Raw genomic sequence first — 13,431 nt, 5'->3', positions numbered from 1 at the left:
GCAGTGTTAGAATTTCGGGGACTGTTATGCTGCCCTTCCAGGAAAAACGTGTCTGCTTAAAGCCCAACTACATGCCCCAGAGGGGCTCTAGTGCATGGTTAGCTTGGCTTGAACTGCTGGGTTATTATGTCTGGGAGCCTGGGCCCAAGCTGCAGCCAGTTACTTAAATAATGTATCCTCTCCCTCTGGGTGAACATAGATGGGCAGGACCTAACCCTGGGAGCTGGTGGATGATCCATGTCAAAGTTCTCCTCTAAGCTGGGCCCACAGGATATGCCCTGCCCTCTGGAGGTGAGGCTAGCAGCTGGCTGTGCAAAGGTTGCTCCCAGTGAACTCCTGAGCACTCAGCTGGGTTCACTGAGCCAGGCTTAGGGCAGTGGTGTTCCAGCACTCCCAGCTGGTGGAGCTTGGCTGGACAGGTGTAGGGTGCCCCACCCAGTGCTGTTGCAAGGCTTGGGAGCAAAGGGTAGACATACAAGCCGGGACTTGCTGCTGGTTGCTGTCTTTCGAGTCGCATCCCGCTGTGTAGCAGAGCCATTGTCTCTTCAGCCTGGCAGCCCCAAGGAGCTGGTGCTGCCCGGCCTTGGAGCAAACCTCCCTTGGCTGTGTCCTCGGCTCTGAGGACAGGTGATGAAGCCCTGGTTTGCTGCTGCTCTCTTCCTCTGGGCTGGATACCTGTTGTCATTCCCACGGCCCTTCTGGCTGGAACAGCACTGCCTGCTTGGGCCTAGCTTTGTTGCCGACGCCCATCTATGCGAGAACTTGTGAACGTATCCAATGATCACAGGGTTTGGTGCCAGCTACAGAGAAGGAATTTGCACTGTCATTCCTCATGCCTTCTCCTGCCCAGTTTGTGCTACTCTGGCTCATACTTGCGAATGCTGCAGATGGCACCGTAGCTGTTGTGGAATGCCTGTTGGGCACAGGCTGCTCTGGCATGGCCTGCTTTGTTGGGGTCCTTCCCCCATGTTTGGGCCAGGGCTGGCCATGGAGTGTGGCATTTGGTGCTGAGGCCAGGGCTGGATCTGGTGTCTTGGTTTCCTCATGTCCCCTCGTCGCAGGTGACTGAGTGTTTGTGGTGATCTATAGCATCTGGGGCACCTTCCCTGGTCACACCTAGTTTCCCCTTTGCCCCTGCCTCCTTGAGACATCTTTTCGGCTCAGCGGTGGGTTCTGGAGGTCTGCAGCCAGGGCCCAGCTCTGAGTGACCTGGCCCTGCTCTCCCTCTCTGCAGTGTGGCTCTGCTGAGTACATGGCCCCTGAGGTGGTGGAGGCCTTCAACGAGGAGGCTTCCATCTACGACAAGCGTTGCGACCTGTGGAGCCTGGGCGTCATCCTGTACATCATGCTGAGTGGCTACCCGCCCTTCGTGGGGCGCTGCGGTACCGACTGTGGCTGGGACCGTGGCGAGGCGTGCCACGCCTGTCAGGTGAGCCGGCCCCCCACGAACGGAGAACTCTCAGCTAGCAGCTGTAGTAAGTCCATTATCCTCTCCAGCCCAGCCACACCACCTCCAGCATGCCAGCCCCTGCCTGATGTAGTCCTACATGGTGCCCAGTGCCATGCTTTTGACCTATGGTTGAACACTTAGCGTTGCTGGACATCTGACGTCAGCTTTCCTGGCCCGTGGAGACCACAGCTGGCAGCACTGTGAAGGCTGGAGGCTCTCTACTGAGCTGCAAGCCCCCACACTCACCTGGGGAAGGGCAGCCACCTAGATCTAGTCAGATTGTGCTGAGGATCGCTTCTACTTCTCTAAAAATAAACTTTGTTGGGGTGTTTCGTCTCTTCCAGAACATGCTCTTCGAAAGCATCCAGGAAGGGAAATATGAATTCCCCGATAAGGACTGGGCCCACATTTCCTTCAGAGCCAAAGACCTAATTTCCAAGCTGCTGGTTAGAGATGCTAAGAAACGGCTCAGCGCAGCTCAGGTCCTTGAGCACCCGTGGGTGCAGGGGGTGAGTACCACTCTGTGATTAGGTTGTGCTGGGCATTGGTACTGGATGCCAGATCATGGAAGTTACACTGTGGACTTTGTATGATTCTGGAACTGCTTGGCACAGCTCAGATCTCAGTGTCCAGTGGGGCGGACAGCCACCATGGGTGCAGGTGCAGGGGCAAGGACAGAAGGGGTAGGTCTTAGGGTGGTCAGCCCTTAGCGGCATTGAGCCAGCAGTGCCACCCCTCCCTACCCAGAGATGTATGGAGTAGTGGAGCAGCGCTGCCCCCTCCTCCCCCTGTTGGTGGGCCTGGCGGTGTAGCTGGGATGCTACCACCCCAGTAAGAACCTTGGGTTGGGCCCAGACTGAGCAACCTGAGAGAAGAGAAAATGGTGTTTAAAAACTCACTTCTCAGGAGGCTAAAACTTCTAGAGAGAAGTTGCCTTAAAGCACCATTATGTAATGCTTAGCTCTTCCATTGAGCCTCCAGTAGCCTTCTTGAGCCACCCCCATGCCCTTCAAGACAGGGAAGTTTTATCCCCATTTCACAGCAGAGCAAAGTGAGGTGTAGCGAAAGGAGAAGTGATTTTCCTGTGGTTCCTGGCAGTGCACGCTGGAGCCTGGATCTTCCAGTAGAGTCCCACAGTAAGGCAGAGACACAGGAGTTTCCTGTGCTCTGACCACTCATTTGTCTGTCTCTAAGAAAGGAATGGGAGAGTTAGTGTCAGTGTAGGATATACGTGTCTCATTTACTTATCTGGCTCTGTTGCTGGAGTGTCTGAGCACCTCATAATCTTTAATGTAGTTCTCATGGGAGGAAGGCTTTGCTTTTACTCCCGTTGTAGAGGTGAGAAACTCTGAGGCCTGGATCCACAGGGGTGTGTCAAAGGTCACTTTGGCAGAGCAGGGAACTGAACTGGGCCTGCCTTTCGCTAGGAGACCATCACTTCCCCTGGGAGGTGACTTCACTGTAGGTCCCCTGTTGGCACCTGAGAGCCGAGCTGTGCTACCTGACTGACTCTTGCACCTCTTCTGTTCCAGTGTGCTCCAGACAACACTCTCCCAACCCCCATCATCTTGCAGAGGTGAGCAAGCTCATCTCTCTCACCATGTGAGCAGGGGGGTCTGGGGCCGCTGCAGAGGGAGAAGGTGTCTCAGCAGCGTCTGCGGTGGTTAGTGTCGTCCCATCCTTGGGAGCTCTGTGTGCTGCTTTCTCCCTCACTGCAGGCAGCTCTTGTAGGCCTGAGAAGCCAAAGCCAGAGTGTATTGATGGCGCCTGCGCCACATGGGACTGAAAGTTCTCTGCGCGCCCCCCACAGCTGAGCCAGACGAGGGGTTTTGATGTGGGCCTTATGACCCCACTCTCTCAGAATGGCTTGCTCCATTGCCCTGGAGCAGAGCCATCACTTCCCTGTCACTTGTACCTCCTGCTGGCCTGGAGATGGGGGCAGCTAGACCCAAGAACTTGCTGCAGACTCTGCCACGGGGCTGACCCAAGTCCTAAGCAAGTGCAGGAGAAACAAACATTGGGGTGTCCTTGAGCCATCCTGTTCACTTAGCTACTAGGAACATCTGGCCTGTGGAGGAGACAGGCCTGGAATGGGTCTCCTGGGGATCAGGTGCTGGGCCTAGTGCATGCTGGGTCAGGATGTTTGGGGGGGTGCTGAGTCAATGCTGTGGCTAGGTGCATGTTCGCTGCCCCCTTTCCCTCTTGTGAACCATGGAACGAGGGGACTGGGAGACTTCCTCAGAGCAGCTGCTGAGCCGATCATGGGGGTCTCCCGCCACTGTCCAGCCCCTGCTTGCTGACTGTGGCCTGTCTCCTCCAGGAACAGCAGTGCCAAAGAACTCACCTCCTTTGCCGCCGAGGCCATCGCCGTCAACCGTCAGCTGATGCAGCATGACGCAGACGAGGAGGAGGAGACACGACCAGTCATAATCAAAGCTACCTCACGCTCCATGCAGCTGTCTCCCCCTTCAGAGTCCAGGCTGGCCCAGAGGAGGCAGAAGAGCAGCATGACTAAGGCGGGGGCTGCAAGTCAGCACCTCCTCGCTCCGTTAGTCCTGGTGGGCGACCATGCGTGATCGCCTGCCTGCTGTGCTTCCTCCCTCACCTCCCTCCCTGTACATACACATGTGCTGTATCCAGGCATTGTCCTTTTTTAAAAATGCTGTTGCTAGCTAGCAACAAGATCAGGACTCTCTCCCACTGGCTGGTTTCCAAGGTTTCACTGATCTTGTAGGTCCTTCTTTTGTTTTGTTTCTGTTTAAAAACATTTTTAAAAGGTATTAAATCAAGTGTGAGGTTGCTTCCCCAAGGGCACATGTAAGGACATTTAACAGATAACCTATGAACTTTCTTGACTTGATTTTTTCCCCCTCCCCTACACCAAAGGACTATCTGTAGAAGCAGCTGCTTTTACAACTTCAGCTCATTTCATACTGTGAAAAAAAAAAAAAAAAAGACCTTTGGTCGTATTTTTAACAAAAAGTAGCATTTAACATTTATTTTCCTACCAAGCTGCAGGCTTTGCTTTGAATCGGCGGTTGAGATGATACAACCGTGGGGAGCGCTTTTAAAACAAACAAACAAAAAAATGAACAAAAGAAAACTGGAAAAAAAAATTGTTCTGGAGCTGGAATCAGCTGAGTTAAGCTAAGGGGTTTCATGGCTAATGTGCTCAAACGAAAAAAAAAAAAAATTGGAGGGAAAGGATAGTCTGGAACATAAGTGCCCCCCACCCTCCCAGCACCTCCCCTGCCATACAAACTCCAAAATGCAATGGGGTGCTGCAGTATTGCGGGGGGGGGGGGGCAGTTGGTTGAAGCTCCACTTGGGAATTGGATCTTTGTGGAATGCCAGGGCTTGGTGCTGGACATGGGAGATTCATGGCATTGGAGAGGGATGTCATTGCCAGTACTTGTGTCCGTAATCCTGGAAGCTTAGTGCCGTCTGCTCCCACTGAAGTGTGTGTGTATGTGTGTGTTTGGGGGGGTGTGTTCTGCACTTTGCAGGATGGGCCCAAGCCTGGAGGGGAACACTGTGGTGCTGGTTTTCTCACTCATGGGGGCAGTTGTTCTCCATGGCTTGGACTGAAACTTGGTTCCTGGCATCCAGAGAAGCTATTTCACCACTTTAGAGTAGTTCTGGTGTTCTTTAAGTGGCCCTGTTCTGCTTTGCTAAAGCAAACCCAACTCGAGTGGGGTGTTGAGATGCATCTTTCCTCACTTCCCTAGACTCTGTGGGCTGGAGTTTGGCTCTGGGGGAGCGGGAGAGGCACTGATGGGATTTCCACCAGCATTCCCAGGTTCTTGAAACGTTCCCAGTCAGAGCTAACATCGTAACTCTGCATGTTCAAGCTGGTTGACCCCTGTCCTGGGAAAGTGTGATGGAGCTTTGCCATTGGGCAAGAGCCGAGTCTCTTCTCCACGGTGAGCGAGCGTGTGTGGAGGGTGGGGGAAGTAGGGAGTCTTTGCCCCAGTTACTAGCTGCCAGTTTGCTCATGTCCCCCAAGCCTCTGGGGTCCCAGGGACATCAGAAGACGCCTGCAGACTGCAGTTGGCAAATCACCTGCCTACCAAATAATCTGGTGCTTTTTAAGAAGAAAAATCTCATTCTTGCTTTGGTGAGCTTTGTGCCCTAGGGCAAGGAACTGACCCTTCTGGGAGAGGGTCTGCACTAGCTTTTAGTCTGCTGACTCAGTGACTCCTGGAAAGCAGCGGCTCTGCTGCAGTAAGGCTGGAGCAAGTGAAAAGGAGGGTTTCCACGGGAACTGTAGTTCAAGGGAGATGGTGTCATGCTGCATTTCATTTTATTTTTAAATGCAACTCTTGCCCAGGCTCCCATCAAACAGGAAGTGGCACTTCTCTGAGGTGTGAGCTGCACTTGTTTCAGGTGGGCATAGAAATGTGGCCAGGGCATGCCTGTGACTGCTGCTTTGTTCTTCTCAGGAAATCAGGTCTCCAGTGTTGCCTGGGCAGAGAGGTTGCCCCGCATGGCATGCCAGAGGTGGATTTCTGGGTCTTTGTGCTGAAGCAGAGGTGGACTAGAGGGGTGGGAAGTTCAGGCAGAGGAAGAAGAGCTTCAGACCTCCTCCCTGAGAGGGGAGTGGTCTGTGGAAGTTGGGTGTTGGGTCAAGAAGCTTGCAGGGAAGTAGTGTCAGCCAGCAGGGCCTCCTGGGGAGGGCTGAATCAGAGGTGAGTGTGTGTGGTTCTAAGGCACCTGTGGGAGGTTCCTTACATGTGATTTCTTTTACAAGTTTCATTGTGACACCAGATTTCTCATGCAGAGGCTGACTAGTCAGGACAGGGCTGTCAGTGGTGCTTTGGTAGGGTCCCAAGTGAGCAGCAGCAGTTCTCGTCACCTTTGCAAGTGATGCGTCTTGTGCTTCTCTGGTTTCCTGACCCAGTCTAGCTTGTAGCGCTTTTACCTTTGCTTGATTTCCTCTTTTGCAACCTTAATGTTACAGACGCGTTCTTTAAGAAGCGCCAACTCTTTGACGGGGGCACACTGGGCTTGGGCTCAGCTTCTCAGTGCATCCAGGCCCCGTGTCTCCCTGCGAAACAGTGGGCCTGATTTGCCTGCCCTTTGCAGTGTGCAGATGAAGAGTGGCACCTGTGAGTTCAGTGTTGCTGTGCCAGTGCATAGCCAGGAGTGAGGGAACTCAGTGTTCCCCTTGTGCCCCCTCTGAAACGCCTTGCTTAGGCAAACATGTTGGTCCCTTTGAAACCCTCAAGGCTGAGGGAAATGTGCCCCCAGCAAATGATTGGTCTCCCTTCCTTTCTTAACTGGGTGCCTCAAGCTTTACCTTTAAAGGCCACTTCAAACTCATCACATTGGTGCTGCAGGAGGGTTGTTGGAACATTTTTCTTCTGAGTTTGCGGGTCCGCCCTACCTTCCCCGAATTGTGGTGTAAGTCTGATGCTTGCTCAGATGAAGGGTGTTCTGAGGGCTTTAGCTTCCTGTGACTGCTGACAGCAATACTATGCAATATACGTCTTGTTGATTTCAGGGAGGCAGTTGTGACTAGTGTCAGGGCTTGGGTGATCATTGTGATGTTTGGATTTCACTGAAGCTTTGGAAAGAGAAGGGAATGTGAACGCTAACTCCACTTTATTCTCCAGAAGCAATTTCACTTCCTCTGTAAGTGAAACACCTTGTTTCCAAAATCCGTGCATCTTGTTGCTTACAGTGATCATCTCTTGTTTCCCCTGACTGCAGAACCCCAGTGTGGCCAGGAGAATGGGGGTGGTGGGAGAGTGCTGTATTGGAAGCAAGGTGGGTACTGTCCCTCAGAAAAACAGGCTGCAATACTCCTAGAGACCTCCTTAAAAAGTATCCATTTATCTTGATTGTACATTACTTTTTTGTAGCTTACTTTGTTTTTATCGGTTGTAGATAATTCCTTGTTGTCTTATATTAAGAAATACTTGAATGATGTACAGTATGCGATGCCTTGAGCTGGTATTGTGAAAGCTATTGTAATGCTGCAGGTTGCAGCCTTTTTTTAAACAAACAAACAAAAAGTGGGAAGGGAATGCGTTGGTTTTCATTGCTTTATTGGCAAACTTTCCTATTTCCCACCCATGAAAACCCTTTTCCCTCTACTGAAAGGCAGCCTACAAAGGCAAGTGAACTGGGTTGACCTTTCTTTGCTGCTTTGATAGTTAAAAAGGATCTGGGCTCTTCTGTTCTTAGCAAGATCAGGGATGAAGCCCTGGGGTTGCCTATCTTGGTTGAAGGATTCATTGCAGATGTCTGAACGGATGCTCACCTGGGGTCGGATCTGGCCACTTTGGCTTACTGACGATGTGCTGCTCACGTGTCCTGTGAGCTTGCTCTTCTCTTGGGGAGATGTTCAAAGTCACAGATGGTGCTTCTAGGGCCATTGGGCACTTCTCTCCCATCTGTGCCTTTGAAAGCTTCTCTCACTAGCAAAAGGGCTGCCTCGCTTGGTTGATTATCACAAGAGCTTTTCTGATGACTTGCCCAGCTGTTTGTTTTAAATCATGGCCAGTTAAATGTACCATTAAAAGCCAACCCAAATATGATTCACTCTAAGTTTTGCTTGCATGGTGCATCTGTCACAATGCTAGCTGTTCTCCCATCAGCCAGAGTCTTCCAGGAAAAGCTGCAAGCCAGACCCCAAATTGCTCAGGAAGGGCAAACCCTTTTGTGCCATTTAAGAATCAAATAGGCAGCCCAGTTCTGCTTTCCCTCCTAGGTTGCCCTTAAGAAGCACACTTTGCTCTGAGGAAGTTCATGGGGCAGTGTGTGTTGGGTGGGGATTGTGAAACACCTTGCACACTTGGGCTGAGAAGTCAGCTTCATTTAGGCATCTGCAGGATCAGACTTTAATAGTATTTTGCCCTTAATGGTTGGCTTTACTCACTGGGAGCAGAGGGCTCCATTGAGGGCATCCCAGTGGGAGCTGTTGGGTGCACTGGTCTTCTGAAGAATCTGGCCCTTGGTGCGTTGATGTTAATAAGACAGAACAGATGCTAATGCTAGCACCCAGGATTGGGCCCACCTCCCCGCTGGTTACTTTCCCTTGGTTTTATTTCCCAAGACAGTGCCCGTCCACACTCTTTCTCTAGCACTTCAGTGATTCTGTGCTCATTTTTAACCCTGCCTTGCCAAAGTCCTTTTTTCAAAACCATGTTTTCCTCCTCCTTTATTTTTATAACTTTTTTTTTTTTCTTGTAAAGCATCTGTCTTGGAAACTTTTTTTCTTTTTAAAAAGTTTCTTGTAAGTTCTAGGAAGAAATTAAAAAAAAAATTGGCTTATTTCCTCTCTTATCCTCCTTCAGTCAAGTAACTCAATTTAGAACTGGTTAGAAACTTTTACTGTGAATCTAACATTTTTATCAATACGGGAGAAAACACTTTCTCCACTATACAATGGATGAAGACTGCCAAAGCTGGGTTTGACATAAAATCACATCAACGCACTGTTGGTTTGTACAATGATTGCCTCAAGCCAGAGGCTGGTTTAAAAATAAAACAAGTAAAAAAAAAAAATAAAAATTTTTTTTAAAAAAAAAACAAGCACTTTATTGTATGTACCAGGTGAACTGATACAGCTCAATCGAAGTTTTCCTTTGTAACAACTGTCGATGCCAGAATTTTGTATTCTGTTTTGTAAGAATTTAATAAATGCGTTGAAACCTACTTAAGAATACTTTGCAGGGGTTTTTTTTTCTCCTGTCTTGCGGTAGCATCAAGGAGCCCCAGTTGTGTATCAGGACTCTCCAGGTTTGGGAAGCAACAGGACTACTATTCGTGCACTAGCACCTAAACATCCTCACCGGTGATGCAGAAGAGGCAAAGACTCTAAAGTGAAATCAACTAAATGGAGGTTAAAGATGAGGGCAGCAAACAAGCTTGAATGGTCAGAGCTGAGACTCCCAGGTGGAAGGTACATTGCTAATACGCCCAGAGGGAAAGCACTCTGAAAGTGTGGGACTGAATGAGATGGAGGAGGGCAGGCAGAGCGGAAAATAAAGTTAGGGTCTGCTAGAGCTGGGGTCTGCAACTTGCAGCTCTGGAGCTGCGTGTGAGTCTTTCAGGACTTCTTTGTGGCTCCCAATGCTGTAACTGCAAAGCTTTTTTTGTTTTGTTTTTTTTTAAAAACCTGATTATTTGATACACTCAATGTCTAAAAGCCCGCAAATGAGCAACTCCTGTCTAGTAGCAAATGATGTGTGATCTCAAAACATTGGATAACTCACCCTTTAATATGTGCAGTGCACTGTGGGATTTGATACTGGATCTGTGTTTTGATTGAGTTGCTAATAGTCTTGATTTTGAAAAGGAAAAGGACGATTGCAGCATTATTGCTGTGAAGGGCAAAACACATTTTAAGAAGGAAAACTGAAATTAAAAATGAAGTAAAATTGGCAAAATTAAAATAGGCTTGGGAGTGAAAGCAAGACTGGTACAAACACATGTAAAGTGTGAGGAAATAGAATATGTAAGATTGTGAACATCTTGCAGTAAATGTATCACATTACAAATTGTGCATGCGCTGTTCTTAAAATAGGCCTTACAAAAAGTATGGTTTGTTATTTATTATGGACTGTCTTGTATTCACATGCATTGCAGCTCTTGAATTATTGAGGATTTTTACCAAATTTGAAAAAAATGGCTCTTCTTGCTATCTTGGTTGCTAACCCTGGTGCTAGAGCAAGTAAGACCTGGGTTTTCAATGGGACAGCAGGGCAAGGCAGTTGTAGGCTGCAGATGACAAAGGACCCTGTAACAGTGGTTGTCTCTAGGGCACTGGTGGTAAGCTGTTAATTCTCTGCCCTTGCAGGGCAAGGCTGTTGCAGCAATGGTCTGGCAGCAGAAGGGCACAGCTCTGGTAAGAGTAGTCTCAAGAGTTTTGGACATGGTCTGCTCCAGAAATGGGGCTTGTGCGATCAGCATTTGCTTTTTGCATACAAAGTTTAACAGAGCTCCAATTTTAAAACAGGTGCACATAGTTAGCCACTGGGCCCCTTGACTTTCTGGATGCATTGCTCCTGGTGCAAACACTGTTTCCATTGTCCAGTAGGGGTAGAATGTGAGGTTCTTCTTTGAGTGGTCCCCGTGGGTGCTCCACAATAGGTGTCAGGCTCGCCCGGTGCTGCAGATCGGAAATCTTCCAGCAGTTTCTCCTGGATCGCGCATGCGCCAGCGCGCACTGCCCCCCTGCGCGCCCCCGGCTGCGTGCGCAATCCGGTCCCCGCCAGTTCTTTCTCAACCACCATCAGCTGCAGACGGAATCTACTCAGGCTAAGTCCAGAGTCAGATTAAATAGTGGTTTTTTTCTACGCGTCATTTGTTGTTTATGGTTGTTAAAAAAAAAAAAAAGAGGAGCGGAGAAGAGAAGAGCGGATGTGAAGGCCATTTAGGCTGCCCGCTGCCCCGCAGGCCGGTGATCACTATTTGGGGTGGAAAGGCACGAATTAAGTGCTGAGTACCCTATCAACAATAAAGGACTCACCACAATGGCCTCTTCAGGTTTTAAAAAGCGTGAGTCATGCCGTGAAGCTATGCCGGCCTCCGTGGGGCATAGCGAAGGCATCCGATGCCTGGGGGAATCACAGGCTACCCAGAAGTGTTCTCACTGTGCTAAACTCACAGCCACGGCCAGGAAGGACAGAGCAATGAGGCGTAAAATGCTCTTGTTGGTAAGGCTCTCCAGCCGGACTTGCCAGAGAAGCCTCACCCAGAAGGGCCCTCTGGGTTGCATAAGAGGAGGGCAGTTTTCTCTGATCCCCTCGGTGCACAAACAGAGGAAACTCTCCCTGGCTCGATCCTTGCCGGCATTTGCAGCGAGCAGGACGAGCGGAGCACACGGCCCCCAGCCGCATACTCAGGCAAGTGGCAGCGTGGCAGCGCACGTGGCAGAGGCTGAGCCTCCGGTTATACAACAGCCTGCACGCGCGGCGCCTAGAGCATCAGCGAGGCAAGCGCTGGACCCGGCAGCGCCGCCACAGGCGGCACCGGCCCCCACGGCACCAACGGTGCAGGGGCGCCAGGCACAGAGCCTGCAGGCACTGGAGGAGGATACCCGCGTGGCACCGCAGCTGACGGTGCCGAGCGTGACACTGACAGCGGGGCCGAGATCCCCGGCACGGAAGGGGGCGGTGCCGGCCCCGCAGGGGAGGGGTAAGGCAAAATCAAAAGCCCGGCACCGCAGTCCATCTCCGGACAGGGCTGCGCTGCTGTTAGCACCAAGCCCTCCCCGTGACACACGCGCCGCACCGAAGGCCTGTGTCTCCACTGGCCCATCCGGAACCTCCTTCTCCGTTCCTCCAACCAATGTCACCATGGCTTGGGCCAGCTTCACCATTTCTGGGATTGGATCCCCTGGAGTACTATCACAAGCCAGTTTCACCTCTACCTGTGTCGTCGCGGAGGTCTCGCTCTCCCAGACATCGGGGGTACACACCCCGTGAGTGGTCTAGGTCTCCATCCCTGGACCCTTGCCCATGCTGCCATGGTCGTCCTTATCATGCTGGACACAGACAACACAGGCCTACACCCAGGGGCAGGTCCCCCCCGGCCGCTCAATACCCCCGTGGGCGCTCCCGATCGGGGACGGAAACACAGTTGTCTCAAGGGGAGTTAATTTTAGAACCCCGAGACTTTCCTTCACAATCCTCCAGCGAGCAAGTGTATCATCGACCGCAGGAGCCCGAGGGTTCGAGGGAGGTTTACCCTAGTGGTTCCTCCTCATCCTCCCCAGATGAGGCCATGGCCCCCAGGGATGTCTCTCCCCCGGATGACCTTAAACAGTTTCAGGAGCCGTTTAAAAGGGTGGCTTTCACGCAAGACATTCAAACGGCAGAAGTGCAGGAGAAACATCACAAACTCCTGGAAAATTTGAGACCCCCGGCTTCGTCCAAAATTGCTATTCCACTGGATGAAGCCATTCTGGAGTCAGCCATTACTATATGGCAGACTCCGGCATCTGTTCCGCCTACGAACAAGAGAGCGGATAAGAAGTACTTCGTCCCGGCAAAGGGCATGGAGTTCCTCTTCAGTCACCCACAGCCAAATTCTTTGGTGGTCGAGTCGTCCCAGCAGAGGTCAAAGGCTTCTCAGTACAAATTGGGGGGATCGGACAAAGATGCTAAGAAGCTAGAGCTGTTTGGCAGGAAGGTATACTCCTCTTCTACCCTGCTATTGAGAATGGCAAATTATGGGCACACCTAGCAAACCATAATTTTGATAATTTACTCCAGGCTTACTCCCCTCATGGATTCACTTCCGGAAGACAAAAAGCCGGTGTTAAAGGCGATTTTTCAAGAGGGCTACGCAGCATCACGTTAAAAGACATCTGTAGAACGGCGACCTGGTCATCTTACGACACCTTCGCTGAGCATTATCCCCTGCCTCAGGTATTCGAAGAAGATACCCGTCTGTCGACAGCAGTCCTCTCGGGGGCAAGCTGCATATAAACCGATTACCCACCTCCTTACTTGGGTTACTGCTGGGTAGTCACCTATTGTGGAGCACCCACAGGGACACTCGAAGAAGAAAGAGAAGTTACTCACCGTAGTAATGGTGGTTCTTTGAGATGTTTCCCCGTGGGTGCTCCACCACCCGCCCATCCTCCCCGCTTCGGATCTCTGTCTAGTGTTTTTCAGGAGCATCCGAGGCGGTTGGTCAAGGAACTGGCGGGGACCGGATCGCGCACGCGGCCGGGGGTGCGTGGGGGGCGGCGCGCGCTGGCGCATGTGCGATCCAGGAGAAACTGCTGGAAGATTTCCGATCTGCGGTGCCGGGCGAGCCCGACACCTATTGTGGAGCACCCACGGGGACACATCTCGAAGAACCATCGTTACTACAGGTGAGTAACTTCTCTTTCCCACAAGGAACTTAACAAAAACCAGCAGGTCCATGCATCTACAGAAAAACGCACACACCAGGATCTGATGCAGCAAAGACCAAACTAAACCTGTACAAGAGGCTCTTCTCCATCCTCTTTCTCCTGGCTG

The 13,431-nt window shown here is 51.1% G+C and overlaps 1 protein-coding gene across 2 annotated transcripts in view; it reads left to right on the top strand.

Annotated features, from left to right (window-relative positions):
- MKNK2 (MAPK interacting serine/threonine kinase 2) overlaps positions 1–9,112 on the top strand; it is a 35,867-nt gene extending 26,755 nt beyond the window's left edge. The window contains exons 11-14 of one of the 2 annotated variants that reach the window (XR_012642672.1): positions 1,235–1,429; positions 1,795–1,959; positions 2,983–3,113; positions 3,771–3,910. Coding sequence is in view for 1 of the 2 variants with exons in the window: in XM_074978601.1 (XP_074834702.1) it covers positions 1,235–1,429; positions 1,795–1,959; positions 2,983–3,026; positions 3,771–4,026 (660 nt within the window). In the remaining variant the exon portion in view is untranslated. Of the gene's footprint in view, positions 1–1,234; positions 1,430–1,794; positions 1,960–2,982; positions 3,114–3,770 lie in introns of both variants that reach the window. The other variant, XM_074978601.1, reaches the window with a different exon arrangement.
- The last annotated feature ends 4,319 nt before the right edge of the window (positions 9,113–13,431 follow it).

This window comes from Carettochelys insculpta, chromosome 27 (genome assembly GCF_033958435.1).
Source record: "Carettochelys insculpta isolate YL-2023 chromosome 27, ASM3395843v1, whole genome shotgun sequence".
In the NCBI taxonomy this organism is placed as follows: Eukaryota; Metazoa; Chordata; order Testudines; family Carettochelyidae; genus Carettochelys; species Carettochelys insculpta.
The sequence above is the reverse complement of the archived record's forward strand: the minus strand, read 5'-3'. Positions and strand labels throughout refer to the sequence as shown.